The sequence below is a fragment of the Pezoporus wallicus genome, unplaced genomic scaffold (genome assembly GCF_028554395.1).
Source record: "Pezoporus wallicus isolate ANWC-B61680 ecotype Strahan unplaced genomic scaffold, APGP_CSIRO_Pwel_v1 contig_6401, whole genome shotgun sequence".
Lineage (NCBI taxonomy): Eukaryota > Metazoa > Chordata > Aves > Psittaciformes > Psittacidae > Pezoporus > Pezoporus wallicus.
The window spans coordinates 1,669,758-1,690,347 of NW_026638608.1; the positions used below are offsets into that span (position 1 = coordinate 1,669,758).

General features: G+C 42.7%; 1 protein-coding gene across 15 annotated transcripts in view; it reads right to left on the reverse strand.

Annotated features, from left to right (window-relative positions):
* The window catches only part of DEPDC5 (DEP domain containing 5, GATOR1 subcomplex subunit), a 47,779-nt gene that overhangs the window by 13,979 nt on the left and 13,210 nt on the right, over positions 1-20,590 (reverse strand). For 7 of the 15 annotated variants that reach the window (XM_057411423.1, XM_057411431.1, XM_057411422.1 and 4 more), the window contains exons 18-32: positions 20,028-20,097; positions 19,535-19,571; positions 18,719-18,839; positions 18,310-18,533; positions 16,520-16,720; positions 15,848-15,983; positions 14,094-14,191; positions 11,221-11,286; positions 9,714-9,897; positions 8,575-8,735; positions 6,718-6,835; positions 6,384-6,551; positions 5,303-5,522; positions 3,556-3,689; positions 2,618-2,726 (exon numbers count right to left, since the gene is read on the reverse strand). In XM_057411423.1, coding sequence (XP_057267406.1) covers positions 2,618-2,726; positions 3,556-3,689; positions 5,303-5,522; positions 6,384-6,551; positions 6,718-6,835; positions 8,575-8,735; positions 9,714-9,897; positions 11,221-11,286; positions 14,094-14,191; positions 15,848-15,983; positions 16,520-16,720; positions 18,310-18,533; positions 18,719-18,839; positions 19,535-19,571; positions 20,028-20,097 — 2,047 coding nt within the window. The remainder of the gene's footprint in view (positions 1-2,617; positions 2,727-3,555; positions 3,690-5,302; positions 5,523-6,383; positions 6,552-6,717; positions 6,836-8,574; positions 8,736-9,713; positions 9,898-11,220; positions 11,287-14,093; positions 14,192-15,847; positions 15,984-16,519; positions 16,721-18,309; positions 18,534-18,718; positions 18,840-19,534; positions 19,572-20,027; positions 20,098-20,590) is intronic. The other 8 variants (XM_057411425.1, XM_057411426.1, XM_057411435.1 and 5 more) reach the window with 5 other exon arrangements.

Genomic DNA, 20,590 nt, shown 5'->3' on the forward strand with positions numbered 1-20,590 from the left:
AGATGCAGCAGAATGCAGAGCATCAGGAGTCACTCACACACATACCTTCACTTTCTCTCTCTGTAACAAGACAGTGCTCTTCATGCACAGATGCTTTTTCAAAGACTTGAAACCCACACTTATCAGAAGCCAATTGAAACTACAGCCTTCTCTCCACGCTTCATAGCGGAGAGACTTGAGCTCTAAAGTATGTGGGTTTCCATCCCAAATGCAAAGCTGAACAGTGATACAGAAACCTGTAGAACTGCATGTGTCATGACAAATATCCAGAGACAGACAGCAATTTTTCTAGTCTGTCAGTCATTCAAATGATAAAGAGGGAGAGGCAAAGAAGCACTTTCAGGAAGCACATTCCTCCTCTCAACTGCAGGTCTGGTATGGTACAAAGGGAAGGGAAGAACACACAGATCTTTCCAACGCTGTGTTTAATATTTCATGCAAAATGAAGATCCTGCCTGCACGATGTTCCCACCTACTTGCAAACCCTGGATGAATTCATCCCCGGCTGCTATTCAAAGATGTGTCAAGATTCTCTTATCACATAAGACAATGCAGTGGAACTCAACTAGATTTTCATTGCCTATTTGCAATTCTTTATTCTGCTTCCTAGGCAAAATATTTTGTCTAGCCCGCAGTTAGGATGCTGCTTATCCTGTTATGTATGTATAAAAGTATTTTCTGGAAAGAATCAGCAACAGGGTTACATGGCTGGCAAGTTACGCAGTGCTGAAGCAGAGCCAAGCATCCTTTATCCATACAGGCAAGGACTTCCCAAACAGATTATACACCAAGCTAACTCACTGTGGTAAACCCATGCTGTATTGCCCAGTAACTGGCTGAAGTGACTTGTCAGTTCTACTCTGCAACAGGGTAAAGGTGGAGCCAGCGGCTCTGTTTTGCTTTGGAATAACCCCAGCACTGAATAGCATCCTAGAAAAGCACTTGCCCCCTGGCTGCTGACAGAGCACACAGCTGTCACAAGTTGTCAGTACTTTGGCTGCAAGTCTCTGGACATACCCATGCTGGTGAGCCCTAAAGGGCTCGTGTTGTCCTGGAAACACGAGGCACACACTTGCCAGTGTTTCCAAGTGAGCACAAAGTTGTTTGTCAGGCTACCTCCACCAGCACCTTTCCAACAAGTGCAAGCCATCAATCTGGAAATCCCAATTGCTTCTCTTCAAGTCCCTATATGTAAATACTTATAAAAGTGTTTACTACTGTCGTGTGAAAAGGTTTCAATTGATAACTTGCTCTTCGAGATTCTCCAATTAGCCCTACAGAAAGGCTTTTGAATATAGTTACTTTTAAAATGACACAAAATCCCATCTGCTTTTCAGAACTTACTGGTAGTACAATGTCTGCTACTTGGTTTCCAACACACCAGTGCACTATTGCTGAGTAAGCCAATTTTGACTTTTTCCCTTTGCTGCCCAGAACAATCAGACACAACATTCTTCTGTCCTGGGTCCTAGATGGAATCTTCACCAGCTTTACTGGTAGAAAAAGATATTTACAATTTCCATATTTAAAGAGGGAAGTTTGATGAAGCTGATTTTCCAAAACAGTTGAAGAAGAGAATGCAAGGCCTGATTTATGATCTGTAAGTTTGCAAACATGCCTCAAGCCAGTTTCTGCAACTATTTTTTCCAAGCCTAGCATGACCTGCTCCAGAATCACATCTGTGTTTTGGAAACACTCTTTTTACAAATAGGTGTCTATTACTAAGATGATTGCAGTTGCTCTATCACTTCAGCTAGGACTATCCAGGTCTCCAGAATAACTCAACACTTGTCCCTGGCAGCAGCAGAAAAGGGGGCATTGTGGAAACATTAGGTGGGAAGTGAAAAATACTGAAAGAGATGGTTAAGTTGATAGGGAATCTGAGAACTTTTTCTTTGTAATATTTCAACTGTTGAACCCAAAGCCAGATCACACCACAGTGCTGTACCTTCATTCATCGAATGTTTCTGGTTGGACTTGGAGGTAGAGTTCCTGCTCTCCTGGCACCCACAGAATAGTTGACAGGAAGGCTGAGGGGATAGCACAGTCTTTTCTTTAGCTGTCTGAAGAGAGCTCCAGGAAGAGAGTTTTCTCCAGCCTGGAGTTCAGCCAGTAAAGGAAGGACATCTAAATCACTACTCAGGAACACATCCTCTCCTCTAAGCAGAAGCAAGTGACTGGAGTGCCTACTGTTAAAATTCCACTGAAGCTTCACACAGTCATGGTCTAGAGCTTGATTGTGCTCTTAAAGACAGCCTTCATGCAGATGGAGACAGCACTGACCTACTAAATCTGAAAATCAAACCCTGACTGAAATGAAATGTGCTACTGGAAAAGGAAATGGACTAATTAATAAATACCACTTAAATTAGCAACACACACTGGGACAGTATCCCAGGAACTTCATCTCATTCTCACAGTTGGATAGCTGCACCTCAACCCTCTTCTTATGCCCTTGCACACAAAGGCTTAAGGGCATCCCCAGTACAGGACCAGTCCTTGCTGGAATCTAGAGTAAGATGTGGTAGGATGTACCCATTTGCTTACAGAAATAGTCTATTATTTGAGAAATTTCTACACAAAAATAGTAGCTGAAGAAAGAGCAGAAAGTCTTTACCTTGCGAGGGCTGTCCAGATAGGTGGGTGTGATAGCAATGCTCCCACTCTCCGAAGGCTGCCCAGAGCTCTTCCCAGAAAGCATTGCTGCTTGCTGCTCCCCCAGTGTCCTGAAACAAAAGGAAGGAATGCAAAGTTTGTTCAAACACACCCTGTGTCAGCTCCCACCCGAAGGGAAGCACTGCAGAGGGGTACTACTGTATTTTCAGGCATTTGCTCTCCCACATTCTGAAGCACAGAATCAACCCAATATCTGTAAGCACCTTTTACCTCACAAAAACAACATGGACCCTTGATCTTACTCAGTTTTATTATGCATATGCAATACTACCTTATCATTACCAAAACATTAAAATTTTGTATGTATTTAACAGCAACAATGTTTTAAATTGTGTTTATAGATTCTCTGGTATGAGTAATCTGAGTTTCTTTGAGCCATTCTAGATCAACACTGAAAAAGAACCTCAGAAGTTTCACAGATGTTTTAATAAGAGTTATCCGTGAAAACAAGCTATTTTGTTCAGGCTATATTTGCTACCCAATGTCTATACTGAGACCACTCAACCAGTGTGGTGTACCTGTGTACACTTAGGTCCCAGTGAAGCTGCTTTTATGCAGCTACAACTGTACTGGCAAATCACAAATAGAGCACAAATTTGATGTGTAATGGACTGAGATGCTCCTTCTAGATTACCAGGTATTCACTTCTCATGTTCCTCTCTAGTTTTTGATATTCATTCTATTAATGGAAACATAATACAAGGAAGTCACTGGAAAAGCCCAGTGTTTCCCAAGCCCTGCCACAAGAATACTGAAGAAGCAGGATTCCACATCCCTTTTGTAAGGCAAAGTTCCCCAAATCTGCTTTAGTCAGCCTAGGTGGGATACATAGGAAGGATGTTCTCGTGCTCTTCACACAGCCTACTTGTAGAGACTCACTTCTGACTGGCTTCCATCTGCAGCAGAGCTGAGAGTGCCGAGGTTCCTTTCTTCCCAATGGGAGGCCCAGACTGCTCCAGAGAGTGGGTGGGAATTGGACCAGCAATCTGCAAGCCTTTCATGGCAGACCCTTTCTAACAGAGGAAAAATGAAAGCACAAATTTAATCAAGCTAGGTGTAATTAATAAGCCATCTCACATCAGCAGGGCTTTCTATGTACACTTCAAAAAGGTAGCTAACCATAGGTACACAAGAAGTGGAACAGCCTAGTGCCTTGTGTGGATGCTATTTCAAAATGGGTGTTATTCTGGAAAAGGCAGATTTGCTCTGAAATAAATTACTCCATTCAGTGTATGAACTGGAAGAGAACTGGGTAAGCACTAACCAGTTTCTCATCATCCTCTTGAAATTCCTGTTCACCAGGAATTCACCCACATGGTTTTCTTTTCATAATCCTTTTACTAAGTCTACAGAACACAGCCAGCCCAGATTGAAGTTACCACCTTAACTACCTCACAAATCCTTTATCAATTACCTGCATCACAAGGTACAATAATGTGTCCAGGATAACCACATCTACAGCACACAGCAATTAACATTTCCAAAGAGGTGGCATCAGGCCACCAGGCTTGTGGTAAGAGAAGACTAGCTGAGGAAAAACCAGAGCACCAACAGGCTAAGACATGGCTGTGCTACCTGGAAGAGCTTGGTTTCTTACCGAGTGAGCTATCTGTTCTGGCTCTCGTTCCAGGCACAGCAGCATAGGACACCCATTCCAGGTAAATTTAATTAGTTCAAGAATAGCAAGGTGTTAAAAAAGCCATACTGAAACCCGAAACAGTACTATTCTATGATTCTATGACATCAGTCAGCACTGTGCTTTATGTACTGATTACCCATACATAAAGCACAGCTACAGGTTGGGCAGAGAAGAGATTCAGAGCAGCCCTGTGGAGAAGGACTTGGGGGTATTGGCCAATGAGAAAATGAACATGAGATGGGTTCAGTGTGTGCTCACAGCCCAGAAAGCCAACCGTATCCTGGGCTGCATCGAAAGGAACGTGACCAGCAGGTCGAAGGAGGTGATCCTGCCCCTCTGCTCTTGTGAGACCTCACTTGGAGTATTGTGTGCAGGTCTGGTGTCCTCAGTGTAAAAAGGACATGGAACTGTTGGAACAAGTCCAGAGAAGGGCCACGACGATGAGCAGGGCACTGGAGCACCTCCCATATGAAGATAGGCTGAGAATGTTGGGGCTGTTCAGCCTGGAGAAGAGAAGGCTGAGTGGAGACCTCATAGCAGCCTTCCAGTATCTGAAGGGGGCCTATAAGGATGCAGGGGGGGACTCTTCATTAGGGACTGTAGGGACAGGACAAGGGGTAATGGGTTAAAACTTAAACAGGAGAAGTTTAGATTGGATATAAGGAGGAAGTTCTTTACTGTCAGGGTGGTGAGGCACTGGAATGGGTTGCCCAAGGAAGCTGTGAATGCTCCATCCCTGCCAGTGTTCAAGGCCAGGTTGTACAGAGCCTTGGGTGAGATGGTTTAGTGTGAAGGGTCCCTGCCCATGGCAGGGGCGTTGGAACTGGATGATCTTAAGGTCCTTTCCAACCCAAAGTATTCTGTGATTCTATACCCATACACACACATACACCCCCAACTTGCTTGGGACTGCCTCAGGGTGTCTCTCTGCTAATGCTTCAGCTAAAACTCAAGCTCAGCTTCTCACCCAACTAAAAGCTGACTCACTCGGATCATTCGATCAGACCGATGGCGTCGACGAATGCGGTTCAAACCCTCCACAAAGCGAATGAATCCATCCAGGAGCTGCCACTCCTCCTCGTCAGAGCGGGGCTTGTCCCCATACACATCACAGTGCACCTCTCCTTCCATAATGCGTTTGGTGGCACTGATGCAGGCAGGCAAAAGCAGAAAACGGGTCCTCCAGAATTTCAGTGACTCAATAAGGCTGAAGGAACATGAAAATAAGACAGAGGTCAGCAGAGCTTCCTACGGAGGATCATACAGTACATAAGATACACATCTATTTGCTGTAAATTTCAGTTAGTATAGTGACAATCTCATTCTGCTACGCCTGTGCGAGAACTAACAGATATAAATGGGAATGGTCAGCAATGAGTAACACTGGGAAGTATTAAAACATTGATATGCAAAAGAGAAAACAGGGCTATCTTCAGAGTAATTTTATCAGAGATAAAATGCCTTTTCTGTAAAAGATAACCTACAAAGGCTTTTTCACTAAAGATAAGCAAAGAAAAAGGAATTTTAAAGATACACCTTAGAGAAGGTGGCATTTTGACTGATACTGGAAAAGAAACAACAACAAAGACTGGATTTGTTGAGAGAAAATACAGAAAGGCTATTGACACCTGGGGAGACATTCCACATTGCTAATAAGAAGCCGTGCTCTACATAGCTTAGGAGTAGGACTACAGTCAGGCTAAGCCTAGGACTGAAGCAAGCCTGCAACAGATTCCAACTAAACAGGAGTTTTGAGTCACAGCCAGAAATGAGTAAGAAGCCAAGAAAAGCATCTGTGTGGTACAAAATGCCATCATATTTCTTTGCATTTGCAGCAGAGGGAAAAAAAATGGTTCATGCTGTATTTTGTGATCAAGACTTTGTATCAGATAATGCAACAGGCAACAGAGTAAGATTCCTGCTAGCACTACACAAGTGAAAGCAGGCCAGTTACTCTCCCTGGGGTACTGAGCATTCGGTGGGTCAAACTTATTGAAGGAATTTTAGGTCAAAAAGGAAAAGAGGCAATTAGGACACAGAACAGTCTGGATGAACAAGGAGATCTTGCCTGAAATCCTCAGAGCCAGCAGAGCAGATATACTGATCCAAGTAATTCCACTTGTACTCTTCTAGTCTCTCATGGGAAAATTCTACCCAGCAAGAGACAAACTCAGAGTCAGAGTGTGAGGGGCACAAGCTGTAAGTGTAATTTATCTGAGCAGATTCATATGGATACCTAGAGAGAAAACGCAGACATTAATCTCAGCATCATCAATAGCAGTGCTTCTCTTTCTTCTCAAGATACAGAAGGTTCTACAGGATGTTCTTTCTAGCAAGTACCAGCAGCTAGAAAAGCATGCTCATCTGAACACTGACAAGGAACTGCTCAGAAAGATACTCACTTTGGCAGATATCGGGTCACAGTAATTATTTTGTCTTTCAATGTTACTTTGTGGAAAGTACGGCCCATACTCAGCCAGTATTGATCTTCTTCCTCAGGTCGATTTCTTGATACAAGACCTAGTTGTTAAAAGCAAAACACACTTCCTTTCAGCTCGCTGCAACAGTCAGACCTTTGTCAAACTACCTATAGAAAGGGACTCTAAAATTGGGCTTCTGAACTGAAGACAAACTAAAAGCCATCTTTCAGGCCACCTTTTTAAGGAACATAAATGCACAATGATCCTTTTGTTCTTACAGTTCAGATTTCCTAGTACCACAACTGGAGAAGGGCATTCCCCATTCATACACCACCAATACAGACCTTCCCTAGTCAGGACAATTAGAGAACAGACGATATGAAATGTTAGGGAACTGGTGGGCATGATGGCAAAGCTGGGCTCCACTTTCACTTTCTCTCTGTGCTTCATTCCAGGAACTAAGCACTGAAGTACTTCAGTACTTTACTGAAGGAGGCTTGCTGCTCATTCCCAACCCAGTGAGTTACAACTGTATCATCTTCATGTGTATTCTCTGCTCTACAAACACTGTATCATACTGACTTACCTAGAGAATATCCAGAAGAAGGAAGAAGTCAAACAGCCAGTCAGATCCTCTCAAAGGAATATGATACCCTCTCAACCTAGCCCAGCCCTCTGGTGGGTTTAACTAGGTTTAGCTGACTCATGGTTTGAGATTCAGAGCAGCCCTGCGGAGAAGGACTTGGGGGTGTTGGTTGATGAGAAAATGAACATGGGTCGCAGCCCAGAAAGCCAACCGTATCCTGGGCTGCATCAAAAGGAGCGTGACCAGCAGGTCGAAGGAGGTGATCCTGCCCCTCTGCTCTGCTCTTGTGAGACCTCACCTGGAGCATTGTGTGCAGTTCTGGTGTCCTCAACATAAAAAGGACATGGAACTGTTGGAACAAGTCCAGAGAAGGGCCACGAGGATGATCAGGGGACTGGAGCACCTCCTGTATGAAGACAGGCTGAGGAAGTTGGGGCTGTTCAGCCTGGAGAAGAGAAGGCTGCGTGGAGACCTCATAGCAGCCTTCCAGTATCTGAAGGGGGCCTATAGGGATGCTGGGGAGGGACTCTTCATTAGGGACTGTAGTGACAGGACAAGGGGTAATGGGTTAAAACTTAAACAGGGGAAGTTTAGATTGGATATAAGGAGGAAATTCTTTCCTGTTAGGGTGGTGAGGCACTGGAATGGGTTGCCCAGGGAGGTTGTGAATGCTCCATCCCTGGCAGTGTTCAAGACCAGGTTGGACAAGGCCTTGGGTGATATGATTTAGCGTAAGGTGTCCCTGCCCATGGCAGGGGGGTTGGAACTGGATGATCTTAAGGTCCTTTCCAACCCTAACTATTCTATGATTCTATGGTTTCAGGACAATGAAGCTCTACCTATCTATCTGGGACCTTCACAGCTATTTTAGAGTTAAGAAACTGCTTCTAGTTACATACATTTGGGAGCTTGGGTCTGTCTTCTACAGACGTGTCTGCCCTGCAGTCACCATGTGAAGTGTGTTTAAGATGTATTCACACAAACAGCACTCAAGCCATGTCACTTGGGCTCACCATCATGAATATGAGGCGAGTTTCTTATTACAGTTCAAAAATCCTGCACCTGTCCCTTCATGGTGCAGCTGAGCTGTTTGTGCTGCAGCGGATCAGGCTCTCTCCCATCAAAGCTTTCCATATAAAAACAAAAAAGAACAGATGCTTCAATGAGCATCTCTGCCCGATTCATAGAGGTTACTGGGATTTGCAGAAGGAGGAAAAGACAGAAGACTGAATTGTCAATACAAAGTCACTCACCTCGACTGTACAGGGGACTGCTGCTGAGCGGGGGTGGCACAGTTGTGGCTGGCTTCTGTGGTTTGGATTGCACAATAATTTGATAGCCTTGCATGAGACGCTGACAAATAAACTCCTCAAACACCTGCTGGGCTGTCATCTGCACTCCTTCCTCATCTCTCCTGAACACAAAGGTTAAGGAGACTAGAATAAGGAAGCTGACCACACACCTATTCTTAGCCCTGCATTTCCTAATTGAGGATTTCTGCCTGCACTGGGCTCTGTGCAAGTGGGGCCCTCTGCCTGTGACAACCAACCTGCAGGAACAGGAGAGAAAAAGCAGGTACCTGCCTATTTTAAACAGGTGATGATTAGCTCTGGCAATACTTCCTGCCTTTGAAAGCAGTTTTGCAACCAGTAACAAATTAGCTTACAACTTTCAACCAATTCCCCAATGATCGCTGTTACAGCACTTTGCGGAGACTCTCAATGCAGTCTGTAAGTGTTCAGCAGAGCCCAGCACTGCCAGCGTGCAGCAATGCTCCACCCTCTCCCACAGCAGGATGTCTAGAGCAGACAGAGATTAAAAGACATATCACTATAGCATCTCATCACAATTCCTTCTGCTCCAAACTTCATCTTCCTGCTATAAAGGGACATTTGACATTTCTTTTAGGCATTTCTCCATTAATTCTGCTATTTCCTATGTATCCAAATTACTCCGACTAATATTTGTGCTGTGTTCCCATAAAGCATGTTTTCCACCAAGACTCTTTAAACTAAATATCCCTGAAAATGATGATAAGCATCTTGAAAACTGAGTGTACATGTACATTTGTTCATTTAGTGTTTCCAAAATGCTTGGTGGAAAACAGGTTAACAAAGACGATAGCCTGAGGTTGATTATTTTGACTGAAACACAACAGAACGGGGCAAGATTTTGTACTCAGATTTTTGACAAAATCTACACAACACAATACTGTCAGACGGTAACATCAGGAAAAGTGCAAAGTTATCGCTGAAAAGGGAAAAACTCTAGGCATTCTGCTGCTAACTATGTTAGCAATTCATCTTTCTCTTGTAGAAGTGCTCCTCTTCCACCAGCTGTGCTTTAGGCATTTTCAATGGAAGTTACTTTACAGAGAAGGTGCTGGCCAAACCTGTCAATGTCAGCTTCTGGGAGGAGATCATAGCAACCCTCAGTGTAATCATTCTGCAGGCTCTGACGGTCAGGGAAGTAGTCCGTGGTTAGAGGGAGACATGCCGGAGTAGTGAGAGACTTCCAGTCCACTCCAACTGTACAACAGAAGCCTGGCACTACGGGGGGAGCAGACAGCGTCAGAACTGCCTCGTTGTATCATTGTGGGGGGGCACACAATGGGGGCATATATGGTCACCCATGAAAAAACAGGGTGCACGGGAAGATGAAAGAGAGGCATGAAGAGGAAAGTTAGAAAGAATGAGAGACAAAACAGAGTTGGCATAAAGTCAACAGGGACAAAGAGAGAGTGGAATGAGAAGGGGGAAGGAAAGTAGGATGGGAAGAAGGGAGGGAGAGAAAGAGACAGAGTTTGTTAGACAATGCAGTGCACATGCTAATTCAAACCCATCATGCAAATGGCATTCAAAGTTAATACACTTGATTTTGCTGATTGAAAGCTAGAGCTGACATAGCCACCGCTCTTCCAAAATTACAGCAAGCCAGGTGCAGTTACCCAGTTATTAATACAATAGATCAACATTCCAAGTCTGAACAAGAAAATCAGACCAGCTTTGCATCCTAGACAACTGCAGAAAGAGCTAGGGATGAGGACAGAAAGCCTCTTTCTGGAATAGTACAAAAGCAGAAAAGGGAGTATTGCTACAGTTATAAAAACAGAAGACAGATCCAGAGGGGTGGGAAGACCAGAAAAAGAGTAACTTGGAAAGCAGTCCTTCCCCACACCCTTCCCTACAGTTACGTTGCAGTTTTGCGATTACAGAGATCTAAAACTAGACGTTAAAAACCAAAAGCTAACTAAATTACATCAAATTATCAGCTCACTACTGAACTACATTCTAACCTGCCTCAAACAATCTACATCAAGGCGATTGGCCAGCTACTAATTCTTAACTTCTTGCCATTGAGATCTTACAGGCAAAGTTAAGTTACTGTAAAAATGTTAACATTAATGGCAGGAACACTGCATGAGTAATACAGGACAGACCTCTATAAAGAAAATATTTTCTTACACAGCTACACACTTGTTTCTTTATTAGATGAAGGCACATTTCTCAGTTAACAGTACCAAATTCACAAACTGACTGTACTACTTCTGCTTCAAATAGCTGGTGCCTAGCAAACTTTCCATGTTGAGAAGCAGGCAAGAGTTCAGCAGCTCTTCTAGTTCAGACACTATTATGCTTTCTGCATAATAGTGTCTGCTAGGGAAAGAATTTCAGATGTAATACAGCAACCAGCTTCACATATTCTTAAGAGATACAGCACTGCACTCAGAGTACAGGGTGATCCTGCACATTACTGCAGGGCAAAATAAACTACTGTCAAAAGCCAAGCTCCTCAGCTTCTTGCCTACCATCTCCTGATATCTCTGTACATGTACATGCCCTTCCCCTCCCTATCATCCCACCTACACAAACTCTTTTCCAAACCTTTCTCCTGCTTACTTGGATCCGGAGAGTTAGAGACAGCATCTTCCAAGGAATCCTTGTTCTGAGTTTTGATGTTCACCCCTAAAAGAAAGAAAGATGTATTTTAAGTAATTACACACTTCACTTGCACTTCAAATAGAAATAAACAAAAAGCATGCCAACATTTTAAGAATACACCTCCTTGGAAAGAATTCAGGGTTCTGCATAGCAGAAAACCACCCAAAGCCAACTAATGAGGGAAAAAAAGGCATCTTGGATGAAATTTGAGCATCTCATTAGAAGTGTTCAGTAGCTAAAAACCAAGCAAAACCAAGCTCCTCAAAATGGTGAAACGCATCTTGAAAAGCAGATGCCACAAAAAAAGCAAGTAACAACAGAGTCATCTGTAATCATTTAACTTGCTGATCTCAAGATCTCAGAAGCTAAGTAGTTTTAAATACATTCAGTACCCAAAACCAGAGTTTTATTTATTGATTTTTTTCATTTTATGAACAAGGAATAAGTAAAGAGAAAGAATTTCCTAAAACATGGGCAGCAAGACAGGAAATGCTGAAGATTTTTCACCTGGTGGGAGAAGAGGACCCATATCTGCGATTCTAATTACCTGAAAAGTCTAATCTATGAAAATCACAATACACATTTACACCAATTCCAACATTTTTGTGCATAAACTACCAGTACACATTTCACTCTCTGCCAGGGGGCAGGGGATCTTCTTGATTCAGCCAATACAGAATACTTTTTTATCCCTTGCCAGGCTACAAATTGGAAAAGCATTAATGAAGCCCTTGGTGCCCCTAAATAGGTCCAATATAGTAACTACAGACTGTTTAAAATTACCATGTTCTGCAAAGGCAGAACATGAAAGGAAACAAGCAGCTAAAGGGACAGGTAAAACTACTGGCTTAAAAGGCATTTATCAGAACACAAATTTCAGGAGCCTCCAAACATTTAAAAGGAGCCATTTTTATAAAACTAGCTGATGTGGATTTATCCAGAAAACTGATATCAACATCACAGCTGTTACTCTAAATAGCATTTACTGTCAGAAAGGATGGTTATCCGCTTCCATGAAGATGCTAAAAGAGTAAAGGAGCGGGCTCCTTTGGCATTCATCTTTCACCAGCTCCGCTGATGCCATCTGCCACCTAGCTAGGGAACTGCAACAAGGTTTATTTGCTCTGAACTATCATCTACCATCTGCTGGACAATCCAGGCTACACACTGAATGCCAACGGAAACAGGTAGGGTAATAGTTTTCACTGTGAAGCCCATGTTGCAGCAAAACCTGCTGTGGGCAGCAGAGGAGAAACAGACTCACTGAGAAATCATATTTTTGTATTATTACTTTTGTTTTTAAAGAACAGTTTCATTTCATAAGTGACTCAAACCATAAGGGAGAAACATAAAACTCTGAGTCACAGTGTAGCAGCTACAGATGGCTGAGGGCGTTTAGTCAGGGAAGGTTCTCCTAACTGCTTTCTCAAGGACAGACACAGATTAACTTCCACCACGTACATGATTTACAGCCCATCTACAGACACAAAAGGCTTGTATTCAAGGCAAGCATGTTTATTGCCAGGATATGCCCTGCATCTATGTTTTGCAAATTGTAACCAGCAGCTGAAATGCAGCTCAGCAAGAACAAAGTCTATGTTGAAGGCAGAAAAAAAAAGCAGAAAGTACTAAAGCAAGAAAATGAAATGAATTCAGATGAAATGCACGGAAGAAAACAAGAGAACAAAATCCCTTTCAATGTGACTATGTGAACACAGGATGAGAGAGACACGAAAATTAAGTCTGCTAACTGCTTCATGGCTCTTCAAGGTATGAGCATAGAGGAAAACAATTGTTTTAATCCAAATGTAATTCAGAAGGATGAATTTAAGAAAAAAAAATAATCATAATCAATCTTTAAACTGGTTTTGACAAAAGAACGTAAGTCTTGACTACTACAGCCCAAAAGATCAAATTTCTCTATGTACCCATGTAAAAAGCACTTCCATAAAGTCAGAAGGTAGGGTGCAACACACCAGACAACACTGCAAGATGCTCAGTATGGCACGTTGTTCTACTAACAGGATTCCAAAGAAATGTTGAGAATTTCCACTAATTCAGGTGTCTGGGTAAGGCAAGACAGACAGTGCTAATCCTCAACTGAAAGTACAGGCATGTCTTCTCTTTAAAATGTGATGAAATATTTTAGGCTGTGTGAACAACATTTAGTATAAGCAGCACCATGTTCAAAGTTCTCAAAATCTGGAGAAAGTGCATTTGTAGGTAATGACAAGAAATGCCTGAAAACACTGAATCCCAGAGCTTACCCCACAAAATAAACCTGCTTCTTTAGAGCTTCACTCAAAACCTACATATGACCAAATGTTATTCTTCCCATCAGCTTGCATATGTAAAGTACAAATATTCAAACAAGTTTCTTAATGCAAAGGGTAACAGCGTAAGGCAAACCCACCCAGAAAAAAACAAGTTTTGAGCAATATCAGTGCATATTTAGTTATTTTTTGTGCCTGGACATCAGTGCTTTGTTATTATGGAAGCAAACAACTGCCTAAGAGTTCATCATATGTGAACAATGAGCATCTTTCCACAGTAAAAGTTGTTAGACATACCTGAAGAAGTAGAGACACATAAAGAAAAAAAAGACCAAAGAAAAAAAACAAGAACAAATCACCCCCAAAACCTGCAACACACCAAAAAGTCCAAGCAGGACCATTCACTCAAAGTCAAAAACTGTTCTTCCATTATAGGTTCTTTCCACTCTGTAACGCCTGGTCCACCCACCTTCCCTCACTTGTGGCTCTCTTACTTTGTCACTGCCACCAAGGAAGGGCCCCCTCTCCCAACCCCATGCCTTGTCAGTACTCTGTTACCTGCACCATTGCCACCAGCCAGACCATTTGAGTACTCATCTGTCCCACTGAAGCTCAGGAAAGAGGCACCGTCTCCGGGGTGCCGAGAGCTGCTGTGTCTGTGGAAAAGCAAAACAGCCTCTTACACACACATTCATTCCTCACTCATGCCATTCCTTGCTTTTAACAAGAGCTGATATAACAGATAACAAGTAATCAGCCTGCCAGCTCAGCTGAGCCTGTGGTGAAACCATGCTCTTCATGATGCCCTGCAGAGATGGCAACAGCCATAAAAACAGCACAGAGAAGGCTGTAACAATATTCCCCATCTGTCTATACTGCTTGTTCTTTGCCTCTAGCAACAACAAATGCACTGTCCTTGCAGGACAGTGGAGAAACAGCTATTCATGTGCCTCACAGGAGAGAAATAAAACAGATGTGATTTCATGGTCTATAAAACCAATATTCTAGAGTGAAGAAACTGCTTCAGATGAGTACATCATCCACAGAGATGACAGAGAACCAGAAAAATAATCATCAAAAATATGACACGAGAGTTTGGCATTAATGACAAGATACTTCAGCACATCAGAATGTACTTATGAAGTTAACAAACAAGAAAACTTACCTTTTAAGGCAGAACTAGTGAAGAAAGTTGGTGAGCATGATGTCATATTAACATTATACAACACAAAGATTAGTGTACTCTACAGGACAACAATTTTTCTCTTAAGAAAAAGGCATGAAAGAATAATTAGGCAGTGCATTTTCCTAAAGGACTGCTTGAAAATTGCAAGAAAACCCCCTGAAATTAAAAAGGCAGAGGGTAACCAGCAGGGTCCTCACTCATCCTGGACAGCCAGGAACAATACTGAACATGAATTTCAGTAAACATGCAAGACAAAAGAAACACATAGCAGGAAAGATGTCAAATTTCATGATGAAAGAAACCAACTTCTTGGTAATTCTTAGGTTGTTTGAGCTGCCAAAATGGCTTTGGGAAACAACACTTAAAAATGAGTGAAAAAACACAGGCAAAGTATTTTCAATAAATAAAAAAAGGTAACACAACCCAGTATCTGGAGATTGGAAAACAACTGTGCAGTCTGAAAACTGGCCTCGGTGAAGCGAACCATCTAACTGCTCTCACTCCAAAACCAGGCTCCCCACAACCATGCCACATGCAGTTATACTGGGATCTTTTTCACTTCTCAGAGCCAAGAATCAATTAGCTCCCAAAACTGACCAAAGGTCATTTTTCTTAAAGAAAACCAGTTTTCAAACCAGGTGCCTTCATTTGCAATCCTGCCCCGATGTTCGTGGTGGCTGTATTTCTCACCTGCATGGGGAAGACAGGACTGAACGGATAGCACTGAAATGGCTCAGCAGTCACTGCGAGGCAAAGCTATGCCCTGTGTTAAAACATGTTCTATTCTGAGGTGAAGGTCACAGCTATCGGGATAAGAATCAAAGACATAAGCTTTTATAAGGCAATTTTGAACAATTCCATGAATGATGCACCGCATTGCTTGGCCTTGGCAAACTCTGTGATAAACTAACCCCCTTCCCCAAATTAAGGGAGATAAACCATCTCCAGCCGTGCCAAAGGAGCTTTGTATCTTAAAATAAAAGTATATGCTGCACACGTGTCAGTGACACAGCATATTATTAACCTTGACGATCACAAGTTTTAACTGCCATACTGTAACGTGTCAAATATTAAGGAAAAGAGATGGTCACGTGAAGTCTACACAGATTCAACCTAAGGACCGCACCTGCCAGTTGCCTCGTGGTAAGCCAGCTCCAGCAGCTCAGCAGAGGAATGTGTCAAATCCTGCTGCCCATTGCCCTGCATTTCTGCCATATTCTGACGGGTTTGATGATGGATCTGGATAGCTTCTCCTGACGGACCTACACAGTTACAGTTTGATCATTAACCACCACTTCTGCATTGATTCCCCGGTTGCTCTTACCCTCCTTCTGTCAACAGCACAGGCAATGCTAACTAATGGAAATTAAGGAGGCATGTTTATAAAATCTGAAGATTTTACAACTCTTGAACCTCTTGAGCTCATAAGAAAGTCTGTAAGACTTGAACCTCTGGCATCTTCTCTGAAGCCAGAAAAGCAGAATATTCTTTTAACTATTTTGTATGGCCTACTTACAAGGTGCTCAACAAATGCGAGAACAATGCAGCATCTGCAAGTCAACCCAATTTACAGTTATGATTCACTTCAACAGCCTCCCTTCACTATTAAGATTGTTCCACAGTACCTGATGCTGCAAGTTTGTCAATAGATGGCAATTTATCAAGCCTACACACTGAGTTCAGCCTCTGTTAAGGTGGAAAGTACTTGAAGACACTAGAGTTCAGATTGGTTCTCTTGCGTTAATTCTGGGACAAGGGAAAAGTATCAGCAATCTAATATGCTACATAAGAGGCTTACCCACAGGAAAAGTGTGCATCCAGCGCCTCCTGTTAGATGTAAGCTTCATGGGCATGCGGGATGGGGCAAACGGGTTTATCAGTGCTCGCTGGGGTGTGTATCCCCCAGGTCGGATGTGCAGCATGGATTCTGCACTGCCAACGTGGAACCTCCCAGGGGCACTGGAGTCACGCTGCTGAGACTCCATGTTCTCAAGGACATCTAGGAAACACAACTTAAAGTCAGTGCGAAATCATGCAGAAGCCAAGCAAAAGAGAATGAATTGCTTAGAAATATAAACATCCCCCAGGGTAAGTGGGAATAAGGAGAGCTGATGAGCAGGCATGGAGAGAAGCTGAAAGAAATTTCAACCCAGTCTGCAGGATACAATGTGAACAGGAATCCAGACAAGAAAGAATATCATTTCATCTGCCATTAAAGAACTGCTGTAAGCTGTGTCACTTTATACCAGATGAAGCCAGAAAGAACTCACTTGCTAAGTCAACTATGAAGAATTACTCAGAGCTTTGAGAATTCCTGAGAAATCAAAAGACTGACACACCAGTAACTTCAAGATGAGTACCAAAGACACAGCAGAAGCTACAACTGAGTAATACTGAACTTTCTGTAACATTCACATTTGACCACTGAAATAAAGGATTACTTCCAGAAGATACAGGACACAATCTCAGCAAGTTAGCAGTTAGACATTGATATTCAAGGAAGAACAGGAGTGAAGTTATTTAGAAATAGGAAAATATAGCATACAAGGTAGAAAGAATCACGGTTCAAAAACAGGAATACCAAAGAGAAAGAAGGGTCTCTTTACCACCCTATACTGCTAACTACAACATGTAAAAAGCCTCAGCTAGTCTGACTGTTCCCTCCCCATCAATCCTATTTCACACATATCCCCATGCAGATGCACACCTTCAGCCAGGTCACAAGACTACCCTTCATAGTAAAGAAGGTAACAGAAGTGGGAAAAAAAAAAAAAAAAAAGGAAAAAATAAAAATAAAAGGAAAAACTATGTATATTAACTGACAGCAGGGGAAAACATGAAAGGTAAATGTAACATGAAGCACACTTTGTTGCAGCAGTTACACATCATCAAATCCAGTTCTTGTAACAGGGTAAATACTGTATCAGGAGTTAGCATGACATGAAACAAAGAAAGACCTAAAGAACCCTCAGGGACAGAGTTTTACAGAAGATCAAGGAACTGCAGGAGAAATACACCCTACCTATAAATGAGTTGGGTTTGCGGAAGATGCCCCATACTGATTGAGAACAAAATTAAATTGGAAGGAAAGAAAGGAGAGCACCAACACTGCTAACACACCAAGGCAGTTCAGCAGTAGAGCGTCAAAAGAAAGAATCCAGAAAGTGACTCTTAAGGACAACAAATCCCCATAGAAAGAAGTTGCAATCAGAGTCCCCCAGGGCTCACTACTAAGGCCACTTCTCATTTGACAGATTATAGGTGACCTGGATAATGAAAAGTTACTTGTGTGTGTCCACATTTGCAGGCAGGCACAGGAGAATAGTCAAATATAAAAGAACAATAGACAAGGGAAAAGAATAAACCATGTCAGGACACTTCTATTTAGGACAAGCCAGTAAAAAAGAGCAATGGACTTGAACAAGGATAACAAAGGGAGAATGCACACCCAGCTGAAACTGCAGAAAAGGTTTACCATGAATCCTAATATAAGCACCATCTCCCCTGTGCTGGCCTGGCTGTGGCCGCCACAAACTTCCCTCTTCTCTCTCACCACCTAAGGTACTTTCCCATCTGCGTTAGGCTGACCTCTGGTGCTGGTATAGCCCAAAGAGCTGCTGACTTCACACTGGTGCAGATGAGGCCGTGGGATCATCAGGATGTTGGAGATCTTGCCCAGTGAGCTGTCATCAGAAGCCTGGCTCCTCACCTCCTCAGGGGGCAGCGTGCGGCTCTGCAGAGAGGGGCTGCATGATACGTCATAGGAACTAGAGCTCTTCCTGGTTCGACTTTCTCTCTCCCTCACAGACCTACTGAAAATACAGATATGTCCAGTGGTACAAAAGATAGATTAATTCCTGAGTTATCAAGGGGCTTGAACAGGCCCAAGTCATGTAAGATACTCAACAGGTGAACTCTGTAAGAGGACTATAAGGAAGAAGTACCAGAAAGTGACAACATGGCTACTCCAGTACTAGCAGACTCACAAGCCTCTTACCTGAAAGTGGTACAGCGCTGGGCTCTGGATGGGCCTGGCAGTCTGAACACCTGGGCATCATAGCCATCATAATCCACCTGGATAGGTAGGGCATTCTCAGCATCTTTTGGAGCCCCTAATGCTGAAATAAAAATCATATAGCCCTGGAACATTGAAGATCTGCAAATTAGAAGTACCCAACTCTTGAAACTAAGAAAAGTATCTACTCTGAAAAATCACATATAAAAGTCTCAAGAACAGAAAGGTGAAGCAGCTCAACTATCAAAGCGGGTGCCTCTGAATCAGGGCTCCTGAGGCCCAAGTATCTTCCTCCCATATATCCAAGAAATTCAATTAATAAACGAATCAATGCTTGTATGAACAGATGCCAAGTTCCTCACAAGGGAATTGCACACTTTGAAGCATCTTTGAAAGAAGGGACAGATTCACTTATACAGCCAACGTACCCCTTTCTGAAACGAGGTGGTATTAGACGAAAGCAGGCTTCTCCCACTTAATTCTGCAGTCACAGCCCTGTCAACACCCCAAGGCAGTGAATGTCCTCCTGTCCTACCCCCACAACAGTACCACTAGCATGCCAGCCTGGTACCATGTATTCCTCAGCAGCCAGGACAGAAAACTACCCTCGATATTAGTTATTTCCCAAGAAGGCAACTGACATACACACATTAATCCCCTGGACAATGACTATGTGGTTTTCACAGTTTCTCCAACAGGCGTCCTGTCCCACATCTCATCAGTAGTGTTTTTGCTGAAGTATCATTGCTTTACTACAGGTGTTAGGGGGATAGATCACTACAGAACAGAATTACTCACAGGCATCTCTGTTACTTTTTGCTTTCTCAGTCAGTGGCTGGAGGGTCCAAAGGAAGAGGGAAGTGACCAAAACAAAAAGGACAAGAGAAAAGGAGACAGTCAGCAAGTTAAACAAAGTTTATCTTGTTGACTCAATGAAGCAGCCAGACCACTTGAGAAGTATTAAATATTGATACTCGGTCACAAAACTATGTAAAACCCATCTCTGTCAACAGCTTCCTTTCCTCTCCATGGAGTAATTCATTACAGAATGAAATTCTAATTTTTATGGTGACTAAAGCATTTCTCACCTAGTTTCATCCCAGAAAGACCTACAAACTAGCGCCTCATTCACAATCCCTACAACAAGCATTACAGCTTTGCCTTCACTGTCTTTTAACACAGAAACTTAGTTACACTTGTTGGAACACTTGCTAGAAAGATTCTGATGCTTTGCTGAGAAAAGGTATCTGACAAGCTAGGAAGAATAAAAGAAAATGAGAAGGATACTTACTTTCCTTCCTGCCAGCTTGATCCGGGGAGTGAAGCTGTTACAGAGGAGCTGGCTTTTGGATGTGTAGAAGCTGAAAGGAAAACCAGAATGGCTCAGTTGTCTTCTAAAAACTGAACTTGGTTAGCTACAACTACAAACAGCCTGTGAATCTGAGCTGTTTGATGGCCAAAAGGGACATCTTTCTTCGCATAAGACAACGTATGGAAAACACAATGGATACCTAACTTATGAGAAGCTACTCTTCCTTCAAAGGCCAGACTTTGATTCCCATAAATGGTCAGTCTAGACTTCTTAATATGCTTACATTTGTATTCCTCAGTTCACTTCCTCTTTCTGCAGAAGGTATCCACTTTCACTGGCTATACAGCACTGTGCAGTTTACACAACACTCTCTAACTTACATGACAGTAATGACTCATGAGCTGCTTGAAAATGACACACCTCTCCCATTTTAAATAATGTACTCTTTAAAATCTGTTTCTTGTTATCTGAATCTTTTTAATTCTGCCTTATTATAAGCCTTCAAACACATTTTCATCCATGGCAAAGATCAGATGCCTTCC